Raw genomic sequence first — 18,104 nt, 5'->3', positions numbered from 1 at the left:
TCTCTCGATGGAAAGAGCCCCCAGCCCCGACCTTTTCCTTCTAAAATGACATGGACTTTTGGAGGCACCAGGCCAACTGTCTTGGTGGATGCCCACACATTCTGGATTTTGGTTTCCTCCACTGAAGCTGCTCTCTCATATCTGCTGTAAACCAATCACCTGACTAAACTCCTATGAAATACTTGGGCAAGAGCACACCCCCAGGTGACATGTGGACCCCACGCCGCACCCTAACAGGAGGCACACGGTGTGGTGTCACCACTGCTGATGGCGAAAGGGGGGCAGTTAATCATTCCATTGTAAAGGTGTACCTTTTCCAGGGCCAGTGAAAAAGAGGTCTGTGGGAGGTTCTCTGGCCCCGCACAGATCCCCGGTCCTTTACACCTACTGATGCTCGCGTCACAGACGCTCTTTGCCGAGACACCTTAGGGGTTGCAAATTAATGATCTTTCAAATTCTATCATTCCTTCTACATTTATTAGCTAATACTTGTCTAGAACATGCATCCTTCCCACAACTCTTACTAAAAGGGCAGGGTGAAAATGCTTTCCTTCTCATTAAAGAGAAAGGAGCTTGTGTAAGATTCACCTACAACGGTGGAAATAAGCTCGTGCCCCTCTTTTGATGTGGACACAGATTTTTGTTTAATCAAATGTTGTGCAATCCATTACAGTTGTTCTGTTGGACCGTCAAACTACCTCAAATTTGGCGAGGGAGAAACCCTGCAAGGTAGCCTCTGGGACCACTGACGCGTCCCCATTAATCTTGAGGACTTCCTTGGTTTCTTGACCCAAGAGCTCCCAGCCTCACCCTGGACACTTAAAGGCCCGGACCTAGAACCAGCTGTTTCTCCAGGGAGTCCTGGCTCCTCAAGAGGGAAATGCTGGCACCGAGGCTGCACATCCGTGGGGCTGCCCCTGCTTCCAGACCCTCAGCGGACGAGCTCATACATACACTTTTTAAAAATAATGTCTGATCAGTTCATACTTCTCATGGGGAGTTTTACATAAATTCTTTCATTTTTATGGTCATCTCTTCTTGTAAACTGGGAAGTGTGGTTCCTGGTAACATTAACAGTTTCGTTTTGCTTTATCTTACAACATACACAAACTAGATCTAAAATAACACAAATTATTACTAACAAAAAATGAGTGGTGTTTATAATTTTTTGCAAATCTTTGCCCTTAAACATACCATTAGGGATATATAGTCCTAACTCTGTATTCCGAAGTTTCCTGTAAGAATTGTTTTCTCTGTGTTGTTACCAATTTGACGTAAAGTTCATTTCTGTTTTCGATTTCAGAATGCCTTTATTTTCTGGTTTTGAATATATAAATCATTTATATTGTTCAAAAGTCAAAATGTCCTATGAAGGCGTAACCAAACCTTGCTTCCATCCCTGACTCCCCCCTCCATAGGAATTCATTTTTCTTAGCTTGTCGTTCCTCCTTCTAGCCTTTCTCTTTGCAAAAACAAGCAACTGTGTGTGTAACTTACTTCCTCTCAACTTACACGGAAGGGAGCATGCCCTACGGTGGACGGTACTCCATGATCCTCACTGAACAGTATGTTGGCGTATAGAACTTCAAAATTTGTCAAGCATGTCCCCTGTAATGCATTCTGTACTACAAACATACAGAAACACATGGGGGCCCTGTAGTGTGAGAAGTCTGTCATGGGAATTATTGAGCTGTGGGGAGACACTTCCTACCGACACCTATTTCAACACCAGCCACGTAAGCCAAACGTGCACAACGTGTCTATGCTGCACACAATATACCAAAGCCTCGATTCCTCAGGTGCACCTCTGGCATCTGGTGCTGTGAGCAGCCGCCACCAAAGGCCTCGTGATCCCACAATGAGCACCGTTAGCGTCAGAGGTATCTTATGGCACATCTTCAACATCTTGTACCACATCCGAATCCGGACTTCTAGTGTTACGATATTTCCAAAGAAAATGTATCCACATTTCCCAAATTGATAGATTTTCCCTCAAGATTAATTCCTTTCTTATACAGAGTCTGATTTTATTTTTCCTCAAAAGCTTTCATGCATGTAAAACACTGGTAACAGTTCCACTCGAATATCAATTACCTGATGATCCGTAAGCTGTGACTCTGTAAATGCTTTTATACTTCTGTGGCATTCTTTGTGGTTTGAGCCCTGTGACTGATTCCTCTGAGACATCTTCTCAGATTCATAGATGGACACTCACATACAGGACGTTCTCGGCTCTCTCCATGTGGGCTCTCTGGTATTTCATAAGATCTGACACAGAAATTTTCTGAGAGAGAGAGCCCACCTACCCCCACCCCATGTTGTGTCTTTCAATGCCAACTGAAGACTGAAGTTCCCCAAGAGTTCTTCACATTACTACGGTCCTAAGGTCTCTCCCACGGGTGCTCTTGGTGTTGACGAAATTCGACTTCACACAGGAGGGCTTTCCACATTTGCTGCACCTTAGGGTATCTCCCTTGTGTGAATTACCTGATGTTTCGTGAGAGTCGACTTCTTGCAGAATGACTTCCCACATTCGTTACATTCATAGGGCTTCTCCCCCGTGTGTGTGCGCTGATGAACCGTGAGGGTCGACTTCATACAGAAGGACTTCCCGCATCGCTTACATTCATAGGGCTTCTCCCCTGTATGAATCCTCTGATGATTGATGAGGTTTGACTTCACATAAAAAGTCTTCCCACATTCCTTACATTCAAAGGGGTTCTTCCCTGTGTGAGTTCTCTGATGGACGGTGAGGTGTGATTTCATACAGAAAGATTTCTCACATTCATTACATTTATATGGTTTCTCTTCCGTGTGAGTTCTCTGATGTATGGTTAAGGCTGACTTGTAACAAAAAGATTTCCCACACTTGTTACATTCATGGGGCTTCTCCCCAGTGTGGGTTCTCTGGTGTTCAATGAGGTGTGACTTCTGGAAGAAGGTTTTTTTACATTCCTTACATTCATAGGGTTTCTCCCCTGTGTGTGTGCGCTGATGTTTCGTGAGATGTGACTTCTGGAAGAAGGTTTTCCCACATTCTTTACATTCATAAGGCTTTTCCCCTGTGTGTATTCTCTGGTGTTGACTGAGGGCTGACTTCATATAGAAGGATTTCCCACATTCATTACATTTATAGGGTTTCTCCCCTGTGTGAGTTCTCTGGTGTACTGTTAAAGTCGATTTATGGCGAAAGGTCTTCTGACATTCGTTACATTCATAGGGTTTCTCTTCTGAATGTGTCCTCTGATGGTCGGTGAGATTGGACTTCATAGAAAAGGCTTTCCCACATTCACTACATACGTGGGGTTTCTTTCCTGTGTGATTTCTCTGATGAATGTTAAGAAGTGACTTCACGTAGAATGACTTTTCACATTCGTTACATTTAAAGGGTTTCTCTCCAGTGTGAGTTCTCTGGTGTATGACCAGGGTGGATTTCATATGGAAGGCCTTCCCACATTCGTTACATGCGTGTGGTTTCTCCCCTGTGTGTGTTTTCTGGTGTTTAGTGAGGGCTGATTTTTTATAGAAGGACTTCTCACATTCATTGCACCCATAGGGTTTCTCCCCCGTGTGGGTTCTCTGGTGTACTATTAGGATCGAATTCATAGAGAAGGCTTTGCCACACTCATTACATTCATAAGGTTTCAAACCAGTGTGAATTTTCTGATGTTTAGTGAGGTTTGACTTCACACAGAAGGTTTTCCCACATTCATTACAGTCATAGGGTTTCTTCCCTGTGTGAGACACCTGATGGATAATTAAGGCAGATTTATAGCAGAAGGATTTCCCACAGTCGGTGCATTTAAAGGGTTTCTCTTCTGTATGCTTCCCCTGATGTACGTGCAGGGCTGACTTATAGTAGAAGGATTTACCGCACTCGTTACATATATAGGGTCTCTCCCCCGTGTGTGTTCTCTGATGGTCAGCAAACTGTGACTTCTGTAAGAAAGTTTTCCCACATTCATTACATTTGAAAGGTTTCTCTCCTGTATGTGTTTTCTGATGTTTAGTTAAGTTTGATTTCACACAGAAGGATTTCCCACACTCCGTACACTCATAGGGCTTCTCCCCTGTATGAATCCTCTGATGATGGTTCAAGTTTGATTTGGCATAAAAGGATTTCCCACACTCGGTGCATTGATAGGGCTTCTCTCCCGTGTGAATTCTCTGATGGACTTTGAGGGCTGAGCTATGACGGAAAGACTTCCTGCACTCGTTACACACATAAAACTTCCCTTCTGACTGTGTTCTCTGCTGATCAGCAAGGCCTGACGGCACAGGGGCTTCGCCGTAGTCACTGAGTTTCTCTCCTGCCTGAGAATGCAGAGGGTCTGTGAGCTGTGATTTCTGAAGGGTTTTTCCAGATATATTACTTCCACGGGGTTTCTCTCTTGTGTGTGTCTTCTGGTGCTGAGTCAGGTGGGCCTCCTGGTCGAAAGATTTCTGGCAGTGACTACATTCAAAGGTTTTCTCTCCTGTGTGAGTTTCGGGAGGTTGAGTGTCATGGGACTTCTTGCTGAAATTAGTCTCGTTGTCATTACATTCCACATTAACTTTCTGATGTTTTAGGAGGGTTGACTTCCAGCACTCATCAACCTCACAGCGGTTCTTCCTTGTGTGAGTTTCCTGAAGGACTTCAAGGGCTGACTCATCTCTGGTATTTCGTCCCTGTTCCTTAGAATCACAGGATTGCTCTTCTGTTTGAGCCCTCGTAGGTGTAATGACAGCTGCCTTATTAAGAAAGATCTCTCCACATTCATTATTTTCAAAAAGTGGCCCCAAAGTTTGAATTTTCTGTTGTTCAGTACATCCCTCAATAGGACTTGGGGATTTCCCACCTAGGTTCTGTTCGCCAGACTTTTTTCCAGTATGAGTATTTCCTTGGTTATTACCAGATAGTAACTTCCCACATGCATTAATTTCATCAGAGTTCTTACCTGAATAATTGTTATTACTAAAAATTGATTCTGAAACATTTTTCAAACGTTTTCCACGAGAGACATCCTGACAGGGTGTTTCTCTGAAAACATTCTCTCTGTTCTTAGTCAGTGATTTTTTGCTGATGAGTGAAACTCGCCACAAATGTTTGTCTTGGTCTTCCTGGTTTCTGTCTGTAAGGTCATAAAGAAGAAAAATTAAGTGTACTTCAAAAATGTTAACACATTTCCTATGATTATCAAAATCAAGATAATCAAAATATCTATCATCATATTCAGTTAACCCAGGTAAATTGTGTGTGGTTAGAACAATCAACATCTACTCTCCACAACTTTCCACTGTACTTATTGTACTAGTAACCACAGTCACCCTGCTGCACATCACATCCCCAGAACCTGAAGTCAGTCATTTTTAAGAGGAGAAAAAAAAAAATCAAGCTGATTTCAGGCATCCGTAATAGAATTCAGTGCTAAAAGCAGTGAAGAAAGAATTACAAAATCCTTAAACACTAAAAGTAAATCCCAATAATTTTATATGTAGACAAAATGATCCTCAGTTGAAGTAACACCAGGAAGTCTGTATTTGTAAGAATGCAGGGAAGTACTGTTCTCATGAATTCTTAAGAACCTACTAGCAAATGAACTTTGGTCAAGAAATGGTGAAATGTAATACACCAGAAGACTGCTTTTGAGAACTGATCTGCTTACCAAGTCTAGAACTAAAGCAGGGACTGGCTATCCGAATAGAACTAAAATCTAAAGGACTTCAGGTTTTAGAATTAGTAGATGTTAAATTTTAAACTTCCCCCAAACATCTCCTGCCCAGTCTGCCACATCGGTAAACACCGCCCACCCCTAACCCTTACCCTTGCCCCTCTCTCCAAGGCCACCTTGGACTCAGTGGCAGACCCGCTTCTCCACACGGTGCAGCCCCGCCTCCTCACACGCACCAGCTCAGAACTCGAAGCCCCCATCACAGCTTACCTGAACCACGGCAAGCAGTTCTGCTCTGCTGAGAACCGAAACCATCCACACCCACACAGCCCAGTCCCTACATTAACCTGACCAGTATTCTGTCTTCAGAACAGGACTGTACTACTCTGGAACACTTGCCCGGGAAGCTAAGAGTTGCAAGCAATTTGACTGTTCAGTTCAGAATCTTGCCCCCAAACCTTTTAAACAAACTGTTCAACATTCCAATTAATAATAAACTTATTCTCCAAGACCCTTCAATCTTTGTTGTGTCCACACATCCACACATCCGAAACTATATTATGGTCCTTACTCAATGGTTATCAAGTTCCTATGTTAAAAATATACCTGAAACCATGCCCTCAAATGCTATAAATAACCTGATTTTGTTCAACTTCCTCCATGGCACTACTGAGACTATCAGCATGAACAATAAATTGAAATCTGCCAGATCAGTGGGTAACTGGCATTGCGCTGGGGGAAGCAGCCCAACATTCCGTCTCTGTTTCTACTTTCATCAACCACCCTCATGCTCATCTCTGATTTTCTCTGGGCAGTAGCCAGAGAAATTCTTTTAAAACACTCTTTTGTGGAAATCCATGAACAGTTGTCCCTCTCACCTAAAGCAGAATCAAAGCCCTTAGCTTGTCCTGTAAGGCATCCTCCTCTGGGCTCTGGCTACCTCTCCGAAGTCAGCCCCTACCAATGTCCCTCTCAGCACCCCTACAGCCATGATGGCCCCCTGCCATTCCCAGAGCTCTTCCAACCAACAGCTACCACAAGAGCATGGCCTGGCTCTTCCTTCTCCCTGGAAAACTCAGTATCCTGCTCTAATGTGGACCTCATCAAAAAGGCATTCTCTGGCCACCTTTTAAAAGAGCACACCCCACAATCTCCTTTTAGCCTGCTTTAATTCTCTTCATGGATCTTGTCACCACTTGAGAGGTAATTTTTTTTCGTTTACATCTATCTTCTCCTGCTCGCTTGTAAGCTCTAAGAGCTCAGGAACATTGTTAGTTCACCAGCATATCTCCAGCACCAAGAACACGAGTGGCACGCAGGAGGAACATCTGCAGAAGGACAGAAGGATGGATGGATGGATGGACAGACGGATGGATGGATGGATGGATGGCCAGAGGGAAAAATAAAGAGGAAACAGTCCATGAAATGGAGGAAGAAGAATACTAGAGAAAGAAACCAAAGACAAAGGTCTAAGGCGAAGAAGGCAGGGTTCCACACCGGCTATCAGGCAGAAGAGGGCAAGTATTTACAAGTGACAGACAGGGGTGACTTGGGTGACTGGAGGTCTGCCAGCTCGCTGCTCAGCTACTTCCAAAGGTCTGAGGACCCAAAATTGAATTACAGAGACACACACACCAACCTCAGAACCGACCCACCTGGGACCTGATTTCTGTCAGGTTCTTCTTTCCGCCGCAACGACTAACTCACCTTGATCACCCTGGTCTGGGATCCCTGCGTCTGAGGGCCACAGCTCCTCGCCTTGCTCCAGCCTGAAGATCACCTCTGGTTTGGCGAGGTGACACCCTGCAAGTGGAATACAGGGTAAAACTCGTCACAGCTGCTTCGACATAAGGCCCCTGGAGGACGAGGAAGGTGCAGCTTCAGGAGCCACGTGATAAAGATGCCCGGGTGCACCTTGCATTAGGGAGGCAAGAACACAGCGTCCTTTCTGTGCCCGATGGGAGCATCTCTGACCCATGAGATCATGAGATACACACACAGTATCATTCAACACTCCTTCAGGGGCCCACAAACTCTGGCAGCTACGAAGGAAGAAAGGAAATGCGTGCTGTGAGACGGGACACAGGGAACACCCTCACCCACTGAGACCAGGTGACTGTAGTTCTCCAGCATCACGTCCCGGTACAGTGTCCTCTGTGTGCCCGTCAGTTGTGACCACTCGTCCCGGGTAAAGTCCACAGTCACATCCCTGAATGACACGGATCCCTGACCAGCACATTTCTGTTCAAGCCAAAGAGAGCAGCATTGGGTGACATGAAACAGACAAGTGGGAGACAAGCCTTAACATGTTTACTTTGCAAGTTTACCATAAAAGTGTACATGTGGCCTATTGCATTTTTTTAATATTGTATTTATTTATTTGACAGACAGAGATCACAAGTAGGCAGAGAGGCAGGCAGAGAGGGTGGGGGAAGCAGGCTCCCCGCTGAGCAGAGAGCCCCATGTGGGGCTCGATCCCAGGACCCTGAGATCATGACCTGAGCTGAAGGCAGAGGCTTAACCCACTGAGCTACCCAGGCGCCTCTATGTGGCCTATTCTATAATGTCTTTTGTTTTTACTTTGTGGATAAACTGAACGTGATGGGAAAACCCAGAAAACCCAGTATTAGCTTATTAATTTAAACAAAAAAAATGAAGTTCTTACTGTGTTTCTGAAACTGTCTTACTCTGCAAGGAATATTAAACTAAACAAATCCTGTTCTTTTTTCCTGCCCTTAAGGAGCCTAAGCCTTTTTCTTTTTTTTAAGATTTATTTGAAAGAGCATGTGAGTTGGGGGGAGGGGTAGAGGGCAAGGGAGAGAAGCAGACTCCCCGCTGAGCACAGAGCCCATCAGAGGGCTCGAGCCCAGGCCCCTGAGATCATGACCTGAGCCAAAATCAAACATCAGACACTCAACTAACTGAGCCACCGAAGCTTAGCCCCAGGAGCTTCAGTCTTAATAAGGAGACCCAGGAGCTTCAGTCTTAATAAGGAGACAAATCAGATTTATGAACACTTATGCTGTAATAAGGTATTGTGCGAGCTGTGCTAAAATCATTTACAGAGAGTATTAAGTAATGGCAGAAAATGGGGTTCTGTTTTGTATTGTCAAGTTGGGCTTCACGAAGCCGGAGATCGTCATTAATGTGGCACCGTGACGTGAGCAGGGCCAAGTAGTCAGGAGACACACCCAGAAGTGTGACAGAACAGTGTGTAGGGCTATAAGATGATAGAGATTTGCCAAGGTGTCCTGGGATACTACACAGCAAGTCTGGGTTCATTCCTATACTGTAGTGTCTCCAGAATAATTCACCCTCACCCTAGGAATAAAGTTTGAGCATCTCCCAATTTATTTACTTCTTAACGGATAATATATACAGACTTCCAGTCCACACAATAATGATAAACTTAATTTGGTTTTTTTTTCCTGGCTAAAAGTTAAATAAGACAACCCACTATTTCCTTTCCGCTGAAGCATCCTGGGCCCTCAGCAGGCAGCAGGTGTGACCCTGAGGATAAGGAGGAACCACAAAGGACTTGAAAGCCATCACCCTTACAGCTCTCAAATCAATAACCTGACTTTACAACTTAAAGAACCAGAAAAACAAGAAAATTAAACCCAAACCCACCTGCTGGAAGGAAATAAGATTAGAGCAGAAATAAACAAGAGATAAAAACAACAGGTAAAATGAAAACAAAAGCCAGTTGTTTGAAGAGATGAACAGAACAAATTTTTGCCTAAATGGAGTAAGGAAAAAAAGAAGACTTCAGGAGTCAGAAATGAAAATAGGAACATTTCTACCAGTTCTGCTGAAATAAAAAGGTTTATAAGAGTAGTACGAACCACTGCATGCCAACAATTTGGGTAACCAAGAGGTAATGGAGAAAATTCTAGAAACACAAAACCCAGTCAAGGCTCAATCAGGATGAAAACAGAAGGTCTGAACAGAACTGCAACTAGTAAGGACACTGGGTCAGTACTGAGGACTATCCCAACAAATACAGTCCTGGACCTCATGGCTTCGCTGTATCATTCTACCAACATTTTATTTATTTATTTATTTATTTTTTTCTACCAACATTTTAAAGAGGAGTGAATACCAATCCTCCTCAGACTTTTCCAGAAAATTGAAGGGGAGTGAATACTTCCTAACTCATTGAGTGAGGCCAGCATCACCCTCATACCAATGCCAGAAAAAGACACTGAGAGAAACCTACAGACCATTATCCCTTATGAACACTGCTATAAAAATCCTCAACAAAATACTAGCAAACCAAATTCGGCAGCATAATAATAAAAGGACTACCAGCTTTGGCCAAGTGTAGTTTATTCCTGGAGCGTGAGGATGGCTCCAAATATGAAAATCGATCAACACAACACACCATACGTTAAGGGAATGAGGGGGAAAAACACACAATCATCACAACTGGCATGGAAGAAGCATTTGAGAAAATCCAACACTCGTTCTTCACGATAAAAAGACTCAAGAAACTAGGGGTAGCAGGAACCCCCCTCAACATAATAAAAGTCATACATGGAAAAACCCACAGCAAACATCACACTTATTGGTGGAAGCAGAAAGTTATTCCTCTAGAATCAGGAAAAAGACAAGGATGCCCACTTATGCCTCTTCTGTTCAATCTAGTACTGGAAATTTTAGCCATAAGAATTACGAGAGAGAGACAGAGGAGGAGAGAAGGAAGGAAGGAAATGAAACAAAACATTCAAATCGGAAAGAAGTAGTAAAATTATATCTATTTGCAAATGGTATGATGGTGTATGTAGAAAACCCTGGAGAGTACACACAAAAAATGTTAGAGTTGATAAATGAATTCAGCAAAGTAGGAGGAAGGATAGAAATCAACACACAGGAAGTGGCTGCATTTCTGTACACGAACAACAATTTGAAAAGGAAGTTATAAAAACAATCCCATTTACAATCACGCCAAACGAATAAAATACTTAGGAATGAACAAAGGAGGTGAAAAATCGCACAAGGAACACCACAGAACACTGCCTAAAGAAATTAAAGACCTAACTAGGTGGGGCACTGTCCACATTCATGGATTGGAGGACTTAATATTGTGAAGATGCCAACACTACGCACAGTGATCTACAGAATCAACGCAATCTCTCTCAAAATCCCAGTGATGTCTTTTACAGAAATAGAAAAACTCCTCTTAAAATTTCACATGGAATGTCAAAGGGAGATCCTTTGCCCAAGGAAATGCCCAAAACAACCTTGAAAAAGAAGAGCTGGAGGACTCATACTCCCTAGTTACAAAACTCAATACGAAGTGACAAAAATCAAAACAGTGTAGCACAGGAATATAGACAGACACCCAGACTCAGGGAATAGAGAGCCCAGAATTAGACCCCCGCATTTGTGGCCAGATAATTTTTTATAAGGGTGCCAAGACCATTCCATGGGTAAAAGACAGTCTTTTCAACAAACAGCACTGGGAATATTGGGTATCCACAGACAAAGAATGAAACTGGGCTCCTATTTAACACCACATACAAACATTAACTTAAGTGGATCAAAGACCTAAATGTACTATTTTAAACTATAAAACTCTTAGAAAAAACATAAGGCAAAATCTTCATGACACTAGATCTGGCTATAATTCATTGGATATGATGCACAGGCCACAAAAGGGAAAAAAAACAAAGTGGACTTTCTGAAAATTAAGAATTTTGTGCATCAAAAGATGCTGTCAACAGAGTAAAATGCAACGCACAGAACGGGATAAAATATTTGCAAGTCATCTATCTGATAAGGCATTAATTCCCAGAATATATAGAGGGCTCTAAACACACACACACACATACACACACACACACACCACAAACATCCAATTCAAAAATGGGCAAAATTCTTCATCAGATATTTTTCCACAGAAGACACAAAAATTGCCAATAAACACATAAGAACACGCTCAACATCACTGATCATTAGGGAAATGCAAATTAAAACTACAACGAGATACCGCCTCATACCCATTAGGACAGCTACTATAAAACACACGTGTGCACACACACAAAACACACGCTTGAGAGGACGTGAAGAAATGCTGGTGGGGACGTGGAATGGTACAACCAGTACGGAAGGGCATGGCAGTTCTTAAAAAGTGAAAAACAGATTTATCATATGACCCAGTAATTCTACTTTGGGTTCTATACCCCAAAGAACTGAAAACAGGGTCTTAAAGGCGTATCTGTACTTCCGTATTTACAGCAGCATTATTCACAATAGCTAAAATGTGGAAGCAACCCTAGTGCTCATCAACAGACAAATGGAGAAGCAAACGTGGTATGTACATAAGATCGAGGGTTATTCAGTTAGAGAAAAGGAATGACGTTCTGACACTTGCTACAATATAGATGAACCTTTAAGACATTACGCATAAGAGAATATCATAGAGACAGAGCAGAATGGTGGTTGCTCGGGACAAGAAAGGAGGAATAGAGGGTTATTACTCAATGGGCACAGAGCTTCAGTTTTATAAGATTCTAAAAGACCTACAGGAACAGATGGTGATGGTTGCACATTATGAATGTATTACCACCACCAAACTGTACCCTTAAGATAATTAAAATGGTAAATTTTCTATGCCACAAGAAAAAAAACTGGGAAAAAATTGTTCCTTAAAGAATGAACCCATCAAACTACATGGCTGGAAAGATATACCATGATAATACTGATCAAAAGAAAGCAGGGGCCTATCTTACTTTCAGACAGAGCCGACTTCAAAGAAAAGCTATCAAGGATAAAGAGAGGCTTTCATAATGAAGAAAGTGTCAACTCTCCAAGAAGATATAATAATCCTTAACAGATATGTGCTTCTCCTCTGCTCAGCAGGGCACCTGCTTCCCCTTCTCTCTCTGCCTACTTGTGATCTCTGTCTGTCAAATAAATAAATAAAATCTTAAAAAAAAAAAAAAGAAGAAGAAGAAGAAGAAATACAAAATCTATGTCTACATCTATCAAGGAACATGAGTCAATAGTTGTTAATCTTGGGGCATCTGCGTGGCTCAGTTAGTTAAGCCTTTGGCTTGGGTCATGATTCCAATGTCCTGGGATCAAGACCGATGTCAGCAGTGGAGAGTGTGCTTCTCCCTCTCCCTCTGCCTGCCGTTCTGCCTGCTTGTGCTGTCAAATAAATAAATAAATAGTATCTTTAAAAATAAATAAATAGGGGGGTGCCTGGGTGGCTCAGTGAGTTAAGCCCCTGCCTTCAGCTCAGGTCATGATCTCAGGGTCCCGGGATTGAGCCCCGCATCGGGATCTCTGCTCAGCAGGGAGCCTGCTTCCCTTCCTCTCTCTCTCTGCCTGCCTCTTTGCCTGCATGTGATCTCTGTCCAATAAATAAATAAAATCTTTAAAAATAAACAAACAAATAAAATAATTAATAATCTTCCAAAACAGAAAGCACCAGGCTTAGATTGGTTCATTGGTAAAAATCCTACCGAACACTTAAGGAAGAAATTATAATACCTCTCTACAATCTCCTCTAGAAGACAGACACAAAAGGGAACAGTTCCTGTTTCATTCTATGTGGCCATCCTTACCCTAATACCAAAATAAGAGAGACATCCCAAGAAAAGAAAACTACAGACCAGTATCTTCCATCAACAGAGAAGCAAAAATCCTCAACAAAATCTTAGCAAAATGAAACCAATAACACATAAAATTATACATCACAACCAAGCCACCCAGGTACCCCCTATATGTCTGTTACTTTACCACTACCGAGGCGCCCTATGAATTTACTTTAAACAGAGAGAAAGCACGCTTATGTGGGGGGGGGAGGGGCAGAGGAAAACAATCTTCAAGCAGACTCCCCGCCGAGCACTGAACCCGAGAGGGGGCTCGATCCCACAACCCCCAAGATCATGACCCGAGCCAAAACCAAGAGTCAGATACTCAACCCACCGAGCCACCCAAGCACCCCAGAATAGCATTTCAGGTTAATTACTCAGGAGGACAGAAGTAATCTGGGGGACGAAGAAGCGAGCAGCTCTTCCAACAGTCCAGGGAAGAGAAAATTAAGCTCTGAAAAGGGAGAAAGAATTCAGTAGGAAGAACAGGTTTAAGAACTGTTGCCATCTGAAAAGTAGTAAAACGGAGATGCACACGTGTTAATGTAAGGGAGCAAAGGCTTCAGGATGAATGCCATTCCAGGGCTTCCTTTACCTGTGCCCCGCAGATGGCCCACCACCCGACAGGGGATGGGCAGGCGAGATTAGATGGGAAATGGGGGAGGCTGCAAACCATCACTTTAACTTCGGAACGTGGAAAACAGAGGAGACTTCGGCCACCGGCGCGGAGAAGGGCACGTGAGGGGAGAGCCCAGGCTAACACTTGGTACCACCACCACAGCGGGCAGGAAACAGAAAGGACTGGCGGAGTAACAGGAGGAGGGAGCAAAGGATGGGAATTTGAGGAAAAGCCGTGAGAATGGGTCGAAGAGGAGGAGATGCCATGAGAGAGACAAAGAAACCAGAGCAGGGAAAAAGCCAGAAGAACATGCCACAAAATGCCATAGAAAGAGGCCTTTCTAGAAGGTCAAAGTGGGTTAACTGCCACATGCTGCCGAATGTTCTAGTACAGTAAGGTCTGGAAAACACCCGCTGGCATCCACGGCAGAGACATGACTGCTAAGTTTTATCAGGACATATTTAGGCAAGTAATGCAGAAGAAGTGAGGATACCCCCAGTGCACTGAAATGCGAACGGGTAGGCAGATCCTTGTACTTGGAACGCTCACAGCAACACTATTCTCAAGGGCCAAAAGATGGAAACAACCCGAAGTGTCCATTAACACACGAATGGATGAGAAGGTGATACATCCGTAAAACGAAAGATTACGCAGACACCGCAAGGAAGGAAGTTCTGATACACGCTACGACAGGGATGAACCCTGAAAATGTTACATGAAGTGAAAGAAGCAAGACACAAAAGGACAGAGACTGTGTGATTCCATGTATATAAAATACCCAGAATAGAGAAATTCCGAGAGGAAGATTTGGTTACCGGGGCTGGGAGGACCGCGAGTTACTTACTGGCCAAGGATTACAGAGATTTGTCTGGGCAGCCAAGAAAGTTACAAAAATAGGAGTAACGGTTGCACAACACTGTGAAAGTAATTCACGCCACTGAGCTGTACACTTCCGGTCAAACGGTTAAAATGATGAATTTTGTTATATATACTTTATCAAAATGAAAGAAACGTGACCTAAGAGTGCACAAGCATTTGCCAAAAACGGAGTTGGACCCATCTGCCGTCCAACTGTTTGAGGAGCTCAGAAGAAGCCATCCCTTTCGTGCCTCCAGAGAGCCTGAGGGTTTTGTCCCTAGATCAGAGCGGACGTTCAGGAAGCTCTCCGGAGTCCAGCAGCACTTTGGTCCCTAATAAAACCTGAGGTCTGACCTCTACCTCCAGTGAAGAATGATTATAGGCACACAGGGGTGACCAGAAGGCTCTTCACCACCTGAAGAACTTCAAAGACGTTTTTTCCCAGACTCCAGGGTCACTAAGTCTTTCGTCCCAGGAGTAACTGGCCGGTTCCTCTCTGTGGTCACTGAAAATCCTATGTAGATCAGGAAGCTCAAAGACAAACGTGAGGCTCACCTGTGACGATGGAACAGTCACATGACTCACAGCCACCACCACAGGTTACAAAGGGACCACTCACTCTTTATTTACCCAGAAGCAGCTTTTTATCTATTCTGACTTTTCTACTTTATGAACACACTTACAAAAACCACAAAATCTGCTGGAAAATGAAATATGCAATAAAGAAAAGAAACCACTCACCTGGGATTTGTTCATTTTCTGCTGTTCTGGGTAGAATGCCAAACGCTGGGAAGGCACCTGTAAGAGGAGGAAAGCCCGCCAGGGTAATGAGAGCCGGCCGGCCCCGTAGCTCCCCGGTTCTACACACCAGCTGGCCAACCTCTGATCCTGGAAAAGAGAGGGAAGGTAACATCCGTCCCCCTTTGACTCCTTAAACCTGCAGTTTCCTACTGCTTTAACTATGTCCCCCTCCCACTAACACAGAAACGTTTAAAATAAAACTTATTATTGGAGGATTTTTGCGAGTGTGCGTGTGCACGTGTGGGGGCGAGCAGAGGCAGAGGGCCAAGCAGACTCCATGCTGTGTGCAGAGCCTGACGAGGGGCTCTATCCCATGACCCCAAGATCATGACCTGAGCAGAAATCAAGAGTCAGATGCCCAACAAACTGAGCCACCCAGGTGCCCCTTAAAACAGAACTATTTAAGCAAATGCTGGCATGTCAAAATATGAAATACAATGTCTTCATTTAAACTGATCTTGTAGGGCGCCTGAGTGGCTCAGCTGGTTGAACTACCGACTCGAGTTTGGCTGGGATCCTGATCACGGGCTCCATGAAGAGTGTGGAGACTGCTTGGGATTCTCTTTCTCTCCCTCTGCCCCTCCCCCCACCACTTTCGCACCAATGCTCTTTCTAAATAAATGTAAAATCAGGGACACCTGGGTGGCTCATTTGGTTAAGCATCTGCCTTCAGCTCAGGTCAGGATCCCAGGGAGCCAACTTCTTCCTCTGCCTGACCCTCCCTCTCTCTCTGGCTCTCGCTCTCTCACTCTATCTCTGGCAAATAACCCAATAAAGTAAATAAATAACAAATAAGTAAATTTTAAAAACAACAACAAAAAAGTGATGTTACAGGGGAAAGCAAACCCTAAAGGCTATTTCGTGTATCTGATTTACTAACAATAACATTCACTCCAAGTCCAAGAATCCTCAAAGCTTTGGGAAAAGGGATACATACCTTAAATGTAAATCTTTGAAGAAACTGTTTCTTCTAATTCGATTGGTGTTTCTCAAAAGCATCTTTTTTTTTTTTTAAAGATTTTATTTACTTACTTGACAGAAATCACAAGCAGGCAGATAGGCAGGCAGAGAGAGAGGGGGAAGCAGGTTCCCCGCTGAGCAGAGAGCCCCATGCAGGGCTCCACCCCAAGACCCTGGGATCATGACCCCAGCCAAAGGCAGAGGCCTCAACCCACTGAGCCACCCAGAGGACACCTCAAAAGCATCTTTTAAGAGGAAACTTATCTTGATGTGATTGTGTGGACAGGACTGAGCCAGGAGTCAGGGACTCTGGCTTCTATTCACCTTTTTATGGATCCTAGACAAGTCATTTTTCCTTTCAGGTTCTTTTTCCCTCTTGCACCAAATGAGACAAAACAGAAAACCCCGGCAAACCCTCCCTGAACTACTACTCCTGACCCTGTAAGATCAAGATCTGCTGTGGAAAGACCCTGGAAGACCCAAGTACACATCTCCAGATGCCTGACCTGGTGACAGGTCACGGTTAGAAAGCGGCCCACCTTCCAGAAAGAATCAGTGGAGAGTGAAGGGAGGGAAGAGTGCTCTTGACGGTAGAGCTAAAAACAAAAGCTTCCCAGCTGTGGAGCCAACTAGGTGACATTTCTCAGAGAGTCCGTCCCCTGCCACCACTTGGCCCCAGCTCCCTTCTCCTGAAGGTGGTGAAATCACTCGGGGCCCCCTATGCTCTTTTTCTGCCTTTCTTCTGCCTCTGGTCCGAAGCTCTGCACAGGGCTCCTCCCGGTGAGATTCCTGCTCCCGGAGCCCGCCCCTTCCTGCCTCAGTAGACCTGCTCTGCTCCGGGAGAACCTAAGGAAGAAACTCCCTCCAGCAGAAGCTTCATCAGAGGCCCCAGACCCGTCTCCCCGAGAACACACGGCCCCTCTCAGGGAACGCAAAGCAGGGGACCGAGGAAAAAGGCGGGCTGGCCGCGGAGAAGCGCTCTCAGGCCCTGGACAGCGCAGATGCGGGGGCGGGGGGCCGCCCGGGGGTGGGGCACACCGCGGGGAGGCCCCGCTGCTCCCGCGCGCCCCCCAATCTGCACCGACCCAGGGAGTCCCACCGCCCAGGCGAGCCGGGCAACACATTCCGGTCACCGATGTACGGCATGCAGGGGGCGGCACCCGGTCCCAGTCCTACCTCGGCGACCCCCGGCCGGTGGCAGCCGGCGCTCAGTCCTCGCGGCCGCGCACGGGCCCCTTCGGCACCTACGAGGACGGAGACCCCGCGGGGGGCGCTGCCAGCCCCCAAAACGCGGCCCTTCCTGCGCGTTCGCCCGGAGGCCCCAGGGGCGCCCCCATTCTGGGTGGACGCGGGCCCCACCGGGGGGAGGGAGTAGGCGACCTGAGCGGGCCGGGGTCTGCCGCCCCCCGTCCCCACGCTCCGCGCTGCAGCCTCGGACGGCCGGCGCGGACCAGGGCCAGAACCTGCGCGACCCGCCGCCCGCCTCCCGCGTCCGCCACCTCGCAGGTGCCGGGTAGGCCCGAGACCCCCAGATAGCGCCGCGGCGGAAAGACGCGCGCCTGCGCACTGAGCCCTTCGCCAGCCTGGCCGCGCGCGCGCCGCGAGCCCCGC

At 45.4% G+C, this 18,104-nt stretch overlaps 1 protein-coding gene across 1 annotated transcript; it reads right to left on the bottom strand.

Annotated features, from left to right (window-relative positions):
* Positions 1–458: 458 nt before the first annotated feature.
* LOC101682473 (zinc finger protein 665-like) lies at positions 459–17,769 on the bottom strand. The gene is given in 6 exon segments (XM_013047083.2): positions 459–2,463; positions 2,466–5,111; positions 7,359–7,454; positions 7,751–7,892; positions 15,474–15,530; positions 17,670–17,769. Coding segments are annotated over 5 exon segments (2,997 nt in total). The 5' UTR covers positions 15,489–15,530; positions 17,670–17,769; the 3' UTR covers positions 459–2,365.
* Between the last annotated feature and the right edge of the window lie 335 nt (positions 17,770–18,104).

Source organism: Mustela putorius, unplaced genomic scaffold (assembly GCF_011764305.1).
Source record: "Mustela putorius furo isolate JIRA1106 unplaced genomic scaffold, ASM1176430v1.1 tig00000139_pilon_pilon_pilon, whole genome shotgun sequence".
NCBI lineage: Eukaryota > Metazoa > Chordata > Mammalia > Carnivora > Mustelidae > Mustela > Mustela putorius.
Note: the sequence above shows the minus strand (reverse complement) of the source record. Positions and strands in the feature narration are given on the sequence as shown.